Genomic DNA, 15202 nt, shown 5'->3' with positions numbered 1-15202 from the left:
GATATAGAATAAAAATATAAAAATACATAATAAGAAAAAATATTATAAACTAGACTAGAGAAAAAATAAAGCGATATAAATATAAAATAAAATGATATAAAATAATAATAATATTAATAATAATAATAATAATAATAATAATAATAATAATAATAATAATCAAATATAAATTATAATGATATTAATATAAATTCTATATAACGATTATGATAATAACTTATAATAATTTTAATAATAGACTATTTATTCATTATTAGATAATTTATAATAGAAAAACACAATTTTTTAATAAACTTTAAATTAATAATCATATTAATAAAATAAACAATAAGATTTAAATAATTTAAAAACATCAATAAATAAAAATATAAATTAAATAAAAAAATAAACTACTGAAGAATTAAATATACCACAGCAATAAAATTTTGATAATAATAAAACTTTAGTAAAACAATAAAAATTTTAATAATATGATATAAACAGTTATTAAAGCAATAAAAATGAACTGAAGTTATCTAAAATATAAGACGAAACAAAAACAAATATATCTAAAAATTAAAATAATGCTTTATTAAATTCTATGAATACTTAATAGTTTTAATATGCAAATAATTATAATCATCAATAGGATAAACTGAATTTTTCTTCCTCCTAAATACAAATAGAAGATCAGGAAAAAGATAACAAATCTTTAAAAAATTAAAAAAATATCAATTTACATAAGCCTTAATATTAAATAATTTCATAAAATAGTACAAATTAGAATTCTCAAAAATAAATAAAAATTTAAAAATCCTAAAAAAAACTTGAAAAAGTGAAAGAAATATAAAATAAACAAATACTAGATAAATCAATATAAGAAGAGTTTAATAAAAAAAATTAATAAACACATTTTATTTAATAATAAGAACAAGAATAAATTAAATAAGAAAAGGAAAAAGAATAAATTAAATAAAAAGAAGAGAAAATTAAATAAGAACAAGAGAAAGTTACATAAGAACAAGAAAAAATTAAATAAGAGCAAGAGAAAATTAAATAAGAACAAGAGAAAGAGCAAGAGAAAATCAAATAAGAACAAGAGAAAGTTATATAAGAGCAAGAGAAAATCAAATAAGAATAAGAATAAGGGAAAGTTAAATAAGAACAAGAGAAAATTAAAAAAGAAGAAGTAAAAATTAAATAAGAAGAAGTGGAAATTAAAAAGTAAGAATAAAATTAAAAATAGGAAGAAAATAATTAAAATAAAAATACATAAGAACATAAGGAAGAAACTTAAAAAAAGCTTGGAAAGACTTTATCTAATGCTCTCAGATTAATGCCAGGTAAAAAACCTCCTATAACCGAAGAATATAAATAAAATAATATAATGACTAATTCTCCATAAGTAAACGTAAATAATAAAATACATTTAGGAAAACCTCCTTTAAACACTAGTCCGATAAATTAAGAGAAAATAATATAATGTAAAGAAGAAGAAAACAGAAACATATATATACATTCTAGATAAAACTCTTCTTAAAAAAGTTCTATTTCTTAGGAAAAATAAGAATAATAAATGATTCCTCCTGTTGTTAAAAATAGATCACCTTTTTTAGGAGTTTCTAGAAGTAATTAAATATCTAATAATTCTAGTAGAGAAAGTTCGCAAATGAACGATTATTCATAAAATAATAAAACAAATAGTGATTAAAAAAAAATTCAAGTTAAAAAAATTCCTAATTTTGCCAAAAGATAAACTAATAATAATTGAAACTTTTTGTTTTTTTTTTTTTAAATAAAATAAAAAAAAAAGAAATATATATTTTTTTCTTTTTAGAAAAAAAAAAAAAAAAAAAAACTTAATTATTTATTTTTTTTAAAAAAAAAAAAATTTATTAATTAAAAAAAAAAAAATATGGCAGATCAATTATCTGAATAATTAATAGCAGAATATAAAGAATAATTTATTTAATATGCAAAAGAAACCGGAAACGCTGATTCAATATAATATAGGGAACTACAAGGTTTATTCGCGAAAATAAATATATCCAAAACAGAAGAAGAAATTCAAGAAATGTTACAAGACTTTGAACCAGATCAATAAAATTATATAACTTTTCCAGAATTTTTAAGTTTAGTTGCTAGAAAAATGAAAGATACAGTAACTGATGAAGAACTTTTGGAAGCTTTTAAAGTTTTTGATAAGGATGGAAGTGGATTTATTAACGCAGCTGAATTACGAAATTATATGTGTAAACTTGGAGAACCTTAAACAGATGATGAAATAGATGATTTAATTAAAGAATGTGTTGTTAATTCTGAAGGAAAAATTAATTATGTGGATTTTGTTTAAAGTTTAATGCCAAAATAATGATTAAAAATCTAGTTTTTTTTTTTTTAAAAAAATATATATTTTATTTTATTTTTTTTAAAAAAATAACAATTAAAACATTTTTTTTAATTTTTTCTAAAAAATTTCTTAATTCTTTTTTATTTTATTAAAAAAATACAATACACATTTATTTTATTCGTATAATAACTAGAGAAAAAAAAAAATACAATATAAATATTTTTAAATAAAAATAAATGGGAGGTTCTAATTCAGTTTAATATAATGGAGCTTTAAATATTGAGCAATAAGAAATTATAAAAGGACATTTTATAGAAATGTCTAAATTAAAAGATGGGTAGATTAAAAAATATTACATATTATTAAAAAAATGAATTTGAATAAAAAATAAATAAATATAAATTTTTAACAAGATCTTCAGGAAATTTCATAGGATAAAGAGGAATGCGTAATGCATTTAAACCTAATAAAGAATTTGGATAAAAATTATATGATTTTTTATCTAGCTAAACTTAAGATTTAAAAGTTACCTTATAAATATTCTTTGAGTTTGGTATGATATAAATATCAACAAAATAAAAAAATCTTTTTTTAAATAGTTTTTTTTGTATATATATATTATATTTAGTCGAATTCTTTTTATAAGATTAAAATTCATTAAAATAAAATGAAAACTACAAAAATTATTCTATTACTGAGCTTTTTTGTTTAATTTCATATTTTTCTGAAGATATATAAAATAGAAATTAGGATAAAGAATATATAAACAGATTAGGGTTTTCATATAGATAAGGTTTATAGTTTTTTAAAGAAATGACTTTGCTATTTATGAAAGATTAAAATTTAAAATTCGAAGATAGAAATGATGCTGTACCAAAAATATTAAATAATTTAATTTTTCGTAAAAAAAAAAAAAAAAAAAAAAAAAGATAAATTTTATCGTTTTTTAAATTTATATATTATTATCGTTTTTTTTTTTTTTTTTTTAAAGAAAATAATAATTAAATGACTTTTGAATAATTCATTTACAAAGTAAAGGAAAATTTACCTGAAACAGATTATTTTATATAATAATATTTCTTGAAAAGATTTCTTACTTAATATAACCAAAACTAAATTGATTTTAGATTCTTGAAATAATATAGTGAATTATTAAATGCAAATACAGTTTCATTAATAAATATTTCCCATAAAGAAGTTAATGAATTCTCTTATTGTTATAATTTATACAATTCATAAGTAGATGGATTTTATTTTGACAAAATCCAAAAATTAATATCAAATACTTTTCAAAAATATCATCTTTTAATTCTCATTAGACATTTAGAAGAAAATTTCAACAACGAAGATGAATTTGGGTTAGCGAAATCAAGAACTAATGAATAATACGGAAAAGAAAGATATGTTTTTGGAATTAAATTACCTTCCAGTAAATAAGATTAAGTTCAAACTATATTTTCGATTATGCCGAATTTCCTTTAATTTAAAAACCTTAATTCAAAAGAGAATACATTTTTTTTTAATTAGAATGAAATTAGTAATTTTTGTTAAAAAAAAAATATAATTCTAATTTATATTTTATTTTATTTTTTAAATAAAAAAGACTTTACTTCTTAAAATAATTCTATTATTTTACATATTGATTCTAATATTGCTAATAATTCTTATATTAAAAGTTAAAACAGATTACTTGTTCCTTATAATTAATAAGAAGCTAAACTTAACGTAATATTATTATTATTTTTTCTATTTTTAAAATAATTATATAATAATTTTATTAATAATTAGGTTGATGTAATTGAAATATGGATTTTAAACGATACCCCAACTGAAATGATTTTCGTATAAAGATATAATGAATCTTTTGGAATGGTAGAGTAGAGAATTAGAAAACAACATTAATAATATACTAAAAGTTTAATTGATATATTTCATATAAATATTTTTCTTTATTTTTTTCAATTTATACTTTTTTATAATTAATAAAATCTTTTTTTTTAGATAATATATTAATAATAAACAATTTTTTTTTTTTAAATATATTATATATAAAATGCTTATTTATATTTTTTAGAAAATTTATTTTCTGTTAGTAAGAAATATATTTAAATAAAAAATATAATAAACACACCGATTAATTTTACTATAAAAATTAAAATTTGTTTACTCGATAACATAAAACCTATTATATAAAAAAATAATTAATTTTAATAAATATTGATAAACAATATTAATAAAAAATATTGATAAATAATATTAATAAAAAAATATCATCTAATTATATTTTGCCATTTAAGCAATTAAGCTTAAATAAAAAAATGTTTATAAAATAAATAAAACTTAAACAATTAAAATAGAAATAGCCGAAAAATTTAAAATAAAATATTTAAAAGTAAAAGAAAATAAACACACAGATATACAATTGATTTCATATATATAAATAGGTTAAAAAAATTTTTAGCTTTATTTATTTTTTGCTATATGCTATTAAGTATTTTACTGTGTTTTGATTTTACTAGGGTTTAAATTCTCAATTGGAAAAAATTATTAATCAATAAATATATAATAAACAGCATATTCTATATCCCAAACTTAATAATTAGAATATTTAGTGATTATCTCCTTGATTCTTGATTAAATACAATTAAGAAAATTTACTAAAATATTCTCTATATTAGAAGTTTATGGTCAAACATTATATACAATTAGAGTTTATTGAAAAATAACAAATATTAATCTAATTATGAATGAAAGAGTAATATTTTGCATGACAGAAAAATCTTTAATATGTTATAAATAAGAAAATTAAAGTAGTTTTAAAGTTTTAATTAGATATTTTATAAAATATATAAATTTATTTATAAATTATTATTTTTTTAAAATATTTTGTATTTAATATTAATTAATTATATATATAATTTTTTATTTAAGAAAAAATAAAATATTTACATTAAATATATTAAATAAAAAAACACTTATTTAAAAATATAATAATTTAGAAAATCATAAATAATTGTTATTAAATAAAAATAAAATAGTATTTTAATAATTTAAAACATAAATATATATAATAATCGTATAAATAAATTAAAAATATATAAAAATTAAAAATAATTGTAATTTTAAATTAATATAAATGATTTATTTATTAAATTGAAAAAAATAAATATTATTTATAAAAAAAAAACTTATATATATATATATATAATTTTTTTTTATTTTAAAAAATAAACATTATAAAAAATATATTTAAAGGCAAATTTTAAAATAATAATTGCATAAAAAAAATTAATTAAAAAAATAAATAATAATTATAAATTACCTTTACAATATTATATATCAAAAATTTGTTATTTTTAAAAAAAAAAAATGGATATTAATAAAAAGCAATCAATTAAAAAGTTTTCATAAATATCATATTAAAGTTAAATAAACTGTAAATATTTAATATATATTTTAAAAAAAAACTAAAAAAATAAAAAAGAAACTACTGATAAAAGCAAAATTGGATAGAAATAATTAATAAATAGTATTTAATAAACACCAAATAACAATAATACAAGTACATAAAATTCAGTTTAAAAGGAATCAATTTAAAAATCAAAATAAAGTAAATATATATAAATATATATATTAAATAAAAATAAAATAAAAGGTGTTTCTAGAAATTTAAATACAGGATATAATAAATTAAATTATTCTCCAAGTAAAAATACACCTAAAGATTTTAATTAATTATCTGCTTCTTCGAAACAAAAAAGCTCTAGATAATTTCTAAATAAAAGACTGTAAAAAAAGCAGGATAATAATTCTGAAATAACTGACAGCAGCTAAAGCATGAATAAGTAATACTTAAAATAATAAAGAATAAAAAAAAAATTAGAAATTAAAATTTTTTATAAAAAATATAATATTAATTAATTATTAGAAAAAATTAATATATAAAAAAAGCTTTAATTAAGAGGATTTAACAACACAAAGTATAAATATAGAATTGTAAGATAAACTCATACAAACGATAAATAGACTAGATATAGAATTAAAACAAATAAAAAATTAACCATTAAAGAAGTAATAATATAATAAAAACAATAATATAAATATATTTGTTAATATATATATATATATATATATATATATATATATATATTATATATATAAACATATATATATTTTTTATAAAGTTATATAATTTTTTTATTTTTTTTTATAATATATATTTTTTTATTTTATTATTTTAGTGATTCTAAAGAACTTGAATAATATCATCGTTTAACATAGTAATATTTAAAATAAATTTAATATTTATAAGCTAGTAAGAATAATTTGGTTAATTAATACAATCTCGAAGTAATATTTTTATAACAATAAATTACTGAAATGCAAACTCGACTCTAAAAATAACGAGAAAACATATATTTTTTAGAATAAGAGAACTCAAATTTATTTCAATAAATTTAAGAAGGTCATTTTTTAGTCAAAGATGAATAAAATTAGTCCTATTTGGATACAAAGTTAGATTATTTTAACCAATAACTGAAACTTTTACAAGAGCAAATAAAATTATTGACAGTTGAGAATAAAGAATTGCAATTAACAAATGAAAATTACAAATAAATAGTTGAAGAAATGCAAATATAAAGTCGAAATTTACTTTAAGAAAACGATAATTTAAAGGAAGCAATTTCCGAAAGCTAACAAAAAATATCTGAAGAAAACGAAAGTATAAAAAGGACTAAAAAACACGACGAAAAAATCGAAATTTTACAAGAATAAATGAGACAATATGAACTTGAAAATTAAGATTTATAAAATCTGAATAATTTACACAAAAAAACAATTCGTGATTTAGAATAATTAAACTATTAAATTTAACAAAAAAATGAATAATATTAAAACTAATTGTAATTTTCAGAATAAAATAGACTAGAGTGTTTATAATAATTTTAACAATCTAAAGAAAGAATTATTTAATTGTAATAATAAAATAATAATTTAATTTAAGATCTATGTGAAACATAATAAAAAAGTATATCTATATAAGATTAGTTTAATTAATTTTAAACAATGTATTAAGAATTCAAAAAAAGCTAACTTCTATAGGATAAATTTATACATAATGAAAATGAAAATAATGAGATTAAATAGTCTTTTGGATATATTTAAGAATAAATTTTGTAAGAAAATAAAGAATTTTAATTTTCTAATAACAAATTGAAATTACTTGTAAACGAATATGAGTTAAAATTGAAATAATTGTAAAATTAATTTAATGAATAAAGCTTGGAAATGTAATAATTGAAAAACTAAAGATTTTAAAGTAATCATGAAGTAGAAATTGATGTTTAAAATTAAATTAGAACACTTGAATAATAAATAAATGAACTTTAATAAAATAATAATTCGATTTTAGTTTAAAATAGTAAATTACATGAAAATTTGAACGATTTTGAATAAAAAAATAGGCTTTTAAATACTTAAAATGAAGGACTTTTAAGCCAAAATGAAGGAATTCTAAAAGAAAATTCGGATCTAAAAAATAAAATGAGTGAATAAAAAGAAAACTTATTTAATGAAAATTAATAAATTATTTTAAATAATGTTTGTTTATAATAAAATGTGGATGATTTGAAAATAGAAATTAAAAAAATTTAATAAAATTTAAAAGACAAAAGTAAAGAATTTGATACTGTTTTTGCGGAAAGAAATGACTTACTTTTTAAAATAAATTAATAAAATAAAGAAAGTAATTCTTTTTTGGATAATTAATAAATACTTTTGTAAGAAAACAATTAATTATAATTATAAAATAACTAACTTTAATAATAAAATAACTAATTATAATAAGAAAATAATCATATATAGTAAGAAAGTAATAGTTTCTAAGAATAAAATAATACATTATAAGAATAAATAAGTTAAATTTAATAAGAAAATATGAAATTTTAATAAGAAATAAATCAATTATAATAAGATAAATTTAACTTTTTATAATCTAAAAATGACTAAAGTAATCAATTAAATGACCAAAATAGCCTATTAAATGACTAAAATAATTAACTAAATGACTAAATTAATCAACTAAATATAGAATTAGAGAAATTATAAAATTGCAATGTTTAATTAATAGATAAAATAAAATAAATTGATTAAGAAAATCAAAAATTAAAAGAATAAATTAATAAAAATCATTAATAAAATTAAAAATTAGAAGAAGAGAATTTTAAAAACAATTAAGAAAATTTTAAATTAAACGAATAATACTAATAAGTAAAAGAATAAAATAACATCCTAATTGAAGAAAATAAGCATTTATATTAATAAAACAAATAAATAAATGAATAAAATAAACACTTACAAGAAGAAAATAAGTAAATAAATGAAGAAAGTTTAAAAATATAAGACGAAAAAAATAAACAATAGGAAGAATAAACAAAATTAAAAGAAGAAAACAATAAATTAATTTAAGAAAAAAGCAAATAAATTTAAGAAAAATAATAACTAAATGAACAAAACATTAAACTAGAAAAAGAAAGGAATAAATGTTTACAAGAAATTAAAAATTTAGAAGAAGAAAAAGCCAGATTTTTCGAAGAATAATCCAAATCTATTGAATAACAAAACAAATCATTTGAAGAACTAAAAAAAATAGAAAAAAGCTAATTTTCATAAGAAATTTAACAACTAAAAGAAAAACTATAAGCTTCCGAAAAAGATGAACAAGAACAAAAAAGAGAATTTTAAAAACAACAAAATTTACTTGAAGAATAAATAAACAAATTACAATAAAACATTAAAGAATTATAAATATAAAATTAGAACAAATAAGAAACAATAGAAGAAATAGAATACAAATACAATATTCTTATATAAGAAAATGAAAAAATATATAAAACAAGTGCCCATTCTTTAAAAAACAATGAAGAAAATAATAATAATAATAGTTAATCTTAATAATATGAAGATAATTAAGAGTCTTTGAGTTAAGACAATAACGATTTGAGAAAATAAATTTTTAAATTGAATTAAACTATATATGAAGCTGAAAAAAAAAAGAATGCATTATAAAATTAATATAAATAATTATAAGATTATGTTAAGGATTTGACTTAAAGTTATATATAAAATAATAATAAAAATAACATATTAAATAACTTAAATGAAGGAGATAATAGTGATTTAATAAAATAACTTTAATAAGAAATATATTAACTTGAATAAAATAATAAAGAACTTTAAAAAAAAAATAAGGAATATGAATAAAACAACAAATAATTGGAATAAATAAACAAGAATTTTCAAAATATAAATTATAATTAATAATAAGAAATTTAACTTTTGGAAACTAAAAATAAGTTTTTTGAAAAAGAATTTGAATAAATTGAATAATAAAACTTAAAATAATCAACTCTTATAAATTCCAAAAGTAATGATAAATTATGTTTTATAGAATTAAATAAATAACAATCGATCCTTTAACTATAGTAATTTTAAGAACAAATCAAATAATTTTAAATAGAGAAAGAATAACTATTAAATTCAATTATTTATCATAAATAATGTGTATAAATTATAGAATAAAAGTCTAAATAATTATAAACTTAAACCGAAACTATGACTAATGAAAAACAACAATTATAAAAAGAAATTGATTCTCTAAATGAGAAATATGAGAAATTATAAGAAAATTAATTTGTCATAGATAAAGTAAAAAGTGAGTCAGTGACATAATTATAATAAATATAGGATTAAAACAACAAATTATAACTAAGAATAAAAGAATTAATTTATGAAAATGAAAAAAAGGAACAAATAAATGATGAGTATTTAAAAAAAAATTAATAATTAGTTTAATAAAGCGAAGAAATGTAAATTTTAATTGAATAATTGGAAAATAAAAATAGAACAAAAAAAGAAAGCATTTAGTTATATGAATAAGAAAATAAGGAAAAATAAAAAACAATCAATTAATTATAAGAATAAATAAATCAAATTTAATCCACAAACAAAGAAATTCTTTAAAAAAATTCTTCTATGGAAAAACTTATTAAAAATAAAGAATCTGAAAATAATACTCTTATTAAAAAATCGAGTTCTAAAAATTAACCTAAATAATAATAAATATTCGATTAATAATAAGAATAATAATAAATAATTTTTTATTAAGAATAAATAAACTCTTTAAATAAAAAAGTTTACGAATTATAAATTATTAATTCAAGTCTTGAATAAAAAAATCGTTAATAAATTGCTCAATTAACTCATTAATACTAAACAACCTCACCCAGTTAATAAATAACACCTTAAAACCTTTAATAAATTATTTTTTCTTAAAGCTAACCATTCTAAGATTGCATAAAAAAAACGAATTCTTTAAAATCTTTACAAATTAATCCATCTATGCCTCCAAATTAAATTTAATAATAAATAAACAACTTATAATTATAAAACGAATAATTATAAGAATACATAAAAAAATATTTAAAAGAACAAAATGAATATGAAGAAAAGATAAGATTCTTATAAACTGAAAAATAATACCTTTATCCAGACCTTGAAAATATGTAAAAATAATATCACGAAGAACTTTAAACTAAAGAATTTCAAATAATAAATTTAATAGAAGAAAACGCAAAATTAATGGCAATCAATAATAAAGATTTTATAAAAAAAAAAAGTAATTAAGACTTATAAGAATTCTTTAAATAAGATTAATATTAAGAATTATTTAATTTAAACTAATAATATAACCAAGAGAATATATAGGAGAAAATTTAACAAATAAAAAAAGATAAAAACTTTAATGAAGAATTGCTAAATGCATATCTATTCATTTAAAAATTATAAGATATAATTCATAAAGAAAGATACTGTTTAAGAAAATACCAATACTTCTCTTATTTAATATAGATAATAAGAAATGATTTTGGAAAATATTAATTAGGATTTGATTCAAAGCCAATAGAATTTGAAAAATGAAAATATTCTCTTAACTTAATAAGTTAATGATATTTTGAAAAAATATAATTAAATGGAATAATAATATAAGTTAATTGAAGATAACTATTCAGATTTATAAAAAAAATATTAAAATTATTTACAAAAAATTTTAAAAAATACTTCCTAATCAAATAATAATTTATAATAATAATCTAAGGGAAGTTCTGATTAATTATTAAGGTATTTTTTTAACTTTTATTAATAAATATTTTCTTTTTCTTTTTTTCCTTTTAAAAAGTAATAAAGAATTATAAGTTGAATTAAAAGATTAATCGCATATAAATCTTGAAAATTAAATAAAATAATATATTATTGATAATTAAAAATTAAACTCATAAAATAAAGAATTATAAGAACAAAATTTTAGTATGATTTCTAAAATTGAAAGCATTTAAAAATAATTGAATAAATTAACTGAGGATAATTAAGAATTAGAAAACTAAATTAAATAATTATAATAAATTGAAAAAAAGTATTTTTTAAATCATATAAAAAAATAAAAAATAAACAAAAAGTAAATTTTTATAACTTTAACACAATCATGAAGTTGAATTATTGAAATTATAAACATAATTACAAAAAGTTACAGAAGAAGTAATTTTTTATATCAAATTTTATTTAAGATTTTTAATAAAAAAGTATCATTAAATGAAAATAAACTATAAAGCTTTTAATTTATTAAAAAACTATGACAATAAAGTTAAAGTGAATTGCTAATTAATATTTAGATTAAATAAATTTGATAATTATATTTTACATATTGAATCAGTCTAAGAAAGTAATATTATTACTCCTGAAAATATAACTGACTATATTCCATATAAAGAAGAAAATAAATTACAAATTTCATTTGAAGTAAAATAAATTTAAAAAAAATAAATAAATTAAAAAAGCAATAAAATAAAAAATAAACTAATTATTTTGAATTCGAAACAAAAAATTCATTAATTCAATTTTGTAAAGAATTGCGGTAAATAAAATTAAATATATATATATATATATATATATATATATTTATATATATTTTTATTTTATTATATTAATATATATTATTAATAGATTTTTCGTAGACTAAGCATAAAATTATAAAGACTAAACACAATAGAAAAAAGGAAAAGGATTTTTAAAATTCTTCTGAAATAATCAATTAAATAATATATAATAACATATTTTATTTTTATCAATAGATTATACTAATAAATTATTTTTTCAAATATTAATTATATTAATTCTTATATTTATAATTGTATAATTAATCTAAAAAATTAAAAGTATAAAAACTTATTAAGGATTTAATAAAAATATTTATAATAGTCTTTTCATAAAACAATTATCTTATAAATATTATAGAAAATACTTGAATTCTTATTTTATTAAATAAAATAAATAATAAAAAATTATTAATGTAATAGATTTTTTCAATAATATTAATTAAATAAACAAATAAATAAAATCAATTATTTATCACAATATATTTTTTATAACTTAATATTATTATTTTTTAATTTAATAAAATTTAATGAATATTTCAGAAGAACAAAAATAATAATTTATTGAAATTATTAGAAACAAAAAGTAATTTAAAAAGAAAAAAGAGGAAATAAAGCAACAATTAATAAAAGAAGCTTAAGATTTACAATAGCAATAAGTAAAAAAGCAACCGTAATATAAAAAAAAATATTTATAAAAAAACTAATATTATAAAATTTATGAAATAAAGTATTTTAGCTCCTACATTAATTGAAGCATGCTAATATGTAATTTCGAATCCAAAAGAAGAATTTCTATCAAGGATAAGTGGCATGTTAGTAAATAATATAATTATGATACCATTAAAAAATATTTAATAATTATAAATAGATGATAAAAGAAGTAATGGAATTAGCTTTAGAAACTGTTTTAAGACCATTTTGTTAATCCTTTTTATAATTTCTTAAAAATACAATCATATAATATAGAGAAGAAAATCCTCCTGGTTAAACATTTTTTAGTAAACAACCAAGTAATAAAAAACAAAAATATTTTAAAAAATAAACAACAACAACAACAACAAAATTTATAAAGACGAAGATTAAAGTAAATACGGCTAAACAATATTATAAATAATGATGGAAAGTTTGTTTGCCTGGTCATGCTGGTTTTATAAAAATACAAATTAAACAGTATTTAAAATAAAAACAAAATATTAATTTAAATTTATTAAAAAAACAAAAGAAAACAAAATTCTTTTTAACATATGAAGAATGCCTTCATTAAGAAGTCGCGTTCGAAACTATAGACAAGTTTTAATATTATACATAAGATGATTTATAAAAGCATGATGGGAAAACAGGAATAAATTTATTAATGTATTATGATACCCTTATAGGGATGTAATAATAACTTTAATAAAGTATAAATGTACTTTAATAAATTGTATAATTATAATAAGAAACAGATATAGCAAGAAAAAATGTAGGAAACTGTTATTAATTTTATAAAGAATATATAGAAGAATATAAAGAAATAGAAACTGAAATTTTATTTAAAGAAGATTAGGATGTATTCAAAAAAGAATATGGAATAGTAGAAAAACTAATAGTAATTATATAATAATATGTAGAGAAGAAATAAAAATTTGAAGAATTTTAAAAAAAAAATGATTACTTTTTTTAATAATTTAGCAAGTAAATAATAACAAGAAAAATAAACATAATAACAACAATAATAATAAGCAGAATAATAATCATAAAAATAACAAAAATAAAAACAAAAAGAAGAAAAATAAAACGAGAAAAAAGAAAAAGAATAAAGAGAAAAAGAATAAAAAGAGAAAGAAAAAGAACTAAAATAACATAAAGAGCAAAAAGAAAGAGAACAAAAAGAAAGAGAACAAAAAGAAAGAGAACAAAAAGAAAGAGAACAAAAAGAAAGAGAATAAATGGAAAGAGAATAAAGAGAAAGAGAATAAATGGAAAGAGAATAAAGAGAAAGAGAAAAAAAAGAAAGAGAATAAATGGAAAGAGAATAAATGGAAAGAGAATAAAAAGAAAGAGAAAAAAAAGAAAGAGAAAAAAAAGATAGAGAAAAAAAAGATAGAGAATAAAGAGAAAGAGAATAAAGAGAAAGAGAATAAATAGAAAAAGAACAAGAATTAAAAAAATAATAATAAAACGAGTAACTTGATGATAATGAAGAATTGTTCAAGTAATAATTAAAATAAAACATTAATAAATAAAAAAATGAGACACAAGAACTTAATCTCTAAAACTAATAAAAGCAAGTTTAAAGTTAATAATAATAAAAATAACCTTATAAGTTAAATCAAAAGTCTACTGATTATATTTCATAAGTTCCTTAAAATACGGCTTTTTTAAATGTGGATAATGATGTTTAATAATATAATTAAATTATTTCAAATGATTAAATATCTTATAAAAGCTAAAACTTATAGAAAAATACAAATAATTAGTTACAAGTAAATAATAATTATAATTAAATAGTTTCGAATAATTAATTATAAGAATAATAATAGAATATAGAAGATTTAAATAATTTAGTAAATGAAAAAGAAAACATAATAATAGATTTAAATAATAGAATAAGAGAATAAAATAATCAAATGAATAATTTAAATTATGAAATTAATAAACTTAAATTATAAAATTAAGAACTTTAAGTAAATGTTAACTAAATATAAAATGATTTGAAAGAAAAAGATATTCATATAAATAATATTCTTAATTAATTTAATAAAGATGACGAATTTATTAAATTATAAGAAAAATATAATAGAATTTAAAAGGATTTAGAAATATATATTTAAGAATTGGAAAATAATAATTAAGAATTATAAAAAAATATAGAAATTAAATAGCTTAATATTGAATAATT

At 16.0% G+C, this 15202-nt stretch overlaps 5 protein-coding genes across 5 annotated transcripts, besides 45 other annotated features; 4 read left to right on the top strand and 1 right to left on the bottom strand. All coding sequences in view use genetic code 6, as the record gives it.

The window, feature by feature from the left end:
* Positions 1-62: 62 nt before the first annotated feature.
* Positions 63-111: a microsatellite.
* Positions 76-171: a microsatellite.
* Positions 97-160: a microsatellite.
* Positions 172-344: 173 nt separating the features above from the next.
* Positions 345-383: a microsatellite.
* Positions 357-389: a microsatellite.
* A 47-nt stretch (positions 390-436) lies between these two features.
* IMG5_154540 (hypothetical protein) lies at positions 437-1747 on the bottom strand. Its single transcript, XM_004030695.1, has one exon. The coding sequence runs from the start codon at positions 1486-1488 to the stop codon at positions 769-771; it is 720 nt and encodes a 239-aa protein (XP_004030743.1). The 5' UTR covers positions 1489-1747; the 3' UTR covers positions 437-768.
* Positions 939-1233: a microsatellite.
* Positions 945-1201: a microsatellite.
* Positions 975-1186: a microsatellite.
* Positions 996-1105: a microsatellite.
* Positions 1017-1085: a microsatellite.
* Positions 1068-1165: a microsatellite.
* Positions 1090-1150: a microsatellite.
* IMG5_154530 (hypothetical protein) lies at positions 1428-2353 on the top strand (the record flags this gene model as incomplete). Its single annotated transcript, XM_004030696.1, has 2 exons — positions 1428-1758; positions 1902-2353. Exon 2 carries the CDS (start codon positions 2054-2056, stop codon positions 2351-2353), a length of 300 nt encoding a protein of 99 aa, XP_004030744.1. The 5' UTR covers positions 1428-1758; positions 1902-2053.
* Positions 2354-2593: 240 nt separating this feature from the next.
* Positions 2594-4166, top strand: IMG5_154520 (hypothetical protein; the record flags this gene model as incomplete). The annotated part of the gene is made up of 5 exons (XM_004030694.1): positions 2594-2882; positions 2958-3230; positions 3649-3866; positions 3933-4054; positions 4118-4166. The coding sequence occupies 5 exons, from the start codon at positions 2594-2596 to the stop codon at positions 4164-4166; spliced, it is 951 nt and encodes a 316-aa protein (XP_004030742.1).
* Positions 3233-3257: a microsatellite.
* A 143-nt stretch (positions 4167-4309) lies between the features above and the next one.
* Positions 4310-4384: a microsatellite.
* Positions 4385-4526: 142 nt separating this feature from the next.
* Positions 4527-4594: a microsatellite.
* Positions 4542-4596: a microsatellite.
* Positions 4543-4593: a microsatellite.
* A 1102-nt stretch (positions 4597-5698) lies between the features above and the next one.
* On the top strand, positions 5699-7963 carry IMG5_154510 (hypothetical protein; the record flags this gene model as incomplete). Its single annotated transcript, XM_004030693.1, has 4 exons — positions 5699-6174; positions 6281-6400; positions 6571-7260; positions 7512-7963. 4 exons carry the CDS (start codon positions 5699-5701, stop codon positions 7567-7569), a joined length of 1344 nt encoding a protein of 447 aa, XP_004030741.1. The 3' UTR covers positions 7570-7963.
* Positions 6203-6276: a microsatellite.
* Positions 6442-6502: a microsatellite.
* Positions 6453-6510: a microsatellite.
* Positions 6470-6527: a microsatellite.
* A 140-nt stretch (positions 7964-8103) lies between the features above and the next one.
* Positions 8104-8184: a microsatellite.
* Positions 8123-8184: a microsatellite.
* Positions 8154-8243: a microsatellite.
* Positions 8244-8252: 9 nt separating this feature from the next.
* Positions 8253-8309: a microsatellite.
* Positions 8310-8328: 19 nt separating this feature from the next.
* Positions 8329-8416: a microsatellite.
* A 34-nt stretch (positions 8417-8450) lies between these two features.
* Positions 8451-8539: a microsatellite.
* Positions 8540-8774: 235 nt separating this feature from the next.
* Positions 8775-8824: a microsatellite.
* Positions 8825-9509: 685 nt separating this feature from the next.
* Positions 9510-9568: a microsatellite.
* Positions 9540-9594: a microsatellite.
* Positions 9543-9594: a microsatellite.
* Positions 9595-12199: 2605 nt separating this feature from the next.
* Positions 12200-12241: a microsatellite.
* Positions 12242-12313: 72 nt separating this feature from the next.
* Positions 12314-12353: a microsatellite.
* Positions 12315-12382: a microsatellite.
* Positions 12383-12797: 415 nt separating this feature from the next.
* Positions 12798-12841: a microsatellite.
* IMG5_154500 (hypothetical protein) lies at positions 12829-14515 on the top strand (the record flags this gene model as incomplete). The annotated part of the gene is made up of 5 exons (XM_004030692.1): positions 12829-12991; positions 13050-13137; positions 13190-13331; positions 13394-13491; positions 13544-14515. Coding segments are annotated over 5 exons (1440 nt in total), but the record flags the coding sequence as incomplete, so codon positions are not given.
* Positions 12996-13035: a microsatellite.
* Positions 14057-14138: a microsatellite.
* Positions 14059-14138: a microsatellite.
* Positions 14068-14153: a microsatellite.
* Positions 14095-14144: a microsatellite.
* Positions 14104-14456: a microsatellite.
* Positions 14516-14887: 372 nt separating the features above from the next.
* Positions 14888-14945: a microsatellite.
* Positions 14929-14978: a microsatellite.
* Positions 14939-14987: a microsatellite.
* A 133-nt stretch (positions 14988-15120) lies between these two features.
* Positions 15121-15172: a microsatellite.
* Positions 15173-15202: the final 30 nt, after the last annotated feature.

Source organism: Ichthyophthirius multifiliis (genome assembly GCF_000220395.1).
Source record: "Ichthyophthirius multifiliis unplaced genomic scaffold scaff_1120509251177, whole genome shotgun sequence".
In the NCBI taxonomy this organism is placed as follows: Eukaryota; Ciliophora; class Oligohymenophorea; order Hymenostomatida; genus Ichthyophthirius; species Ichthyophthirius multifiliis.
The sequence above is the reverse complement of the archived record's forward strand: the minus strand, read 5'-3'. Positions and strand labels throughout refer to the sequence as shown.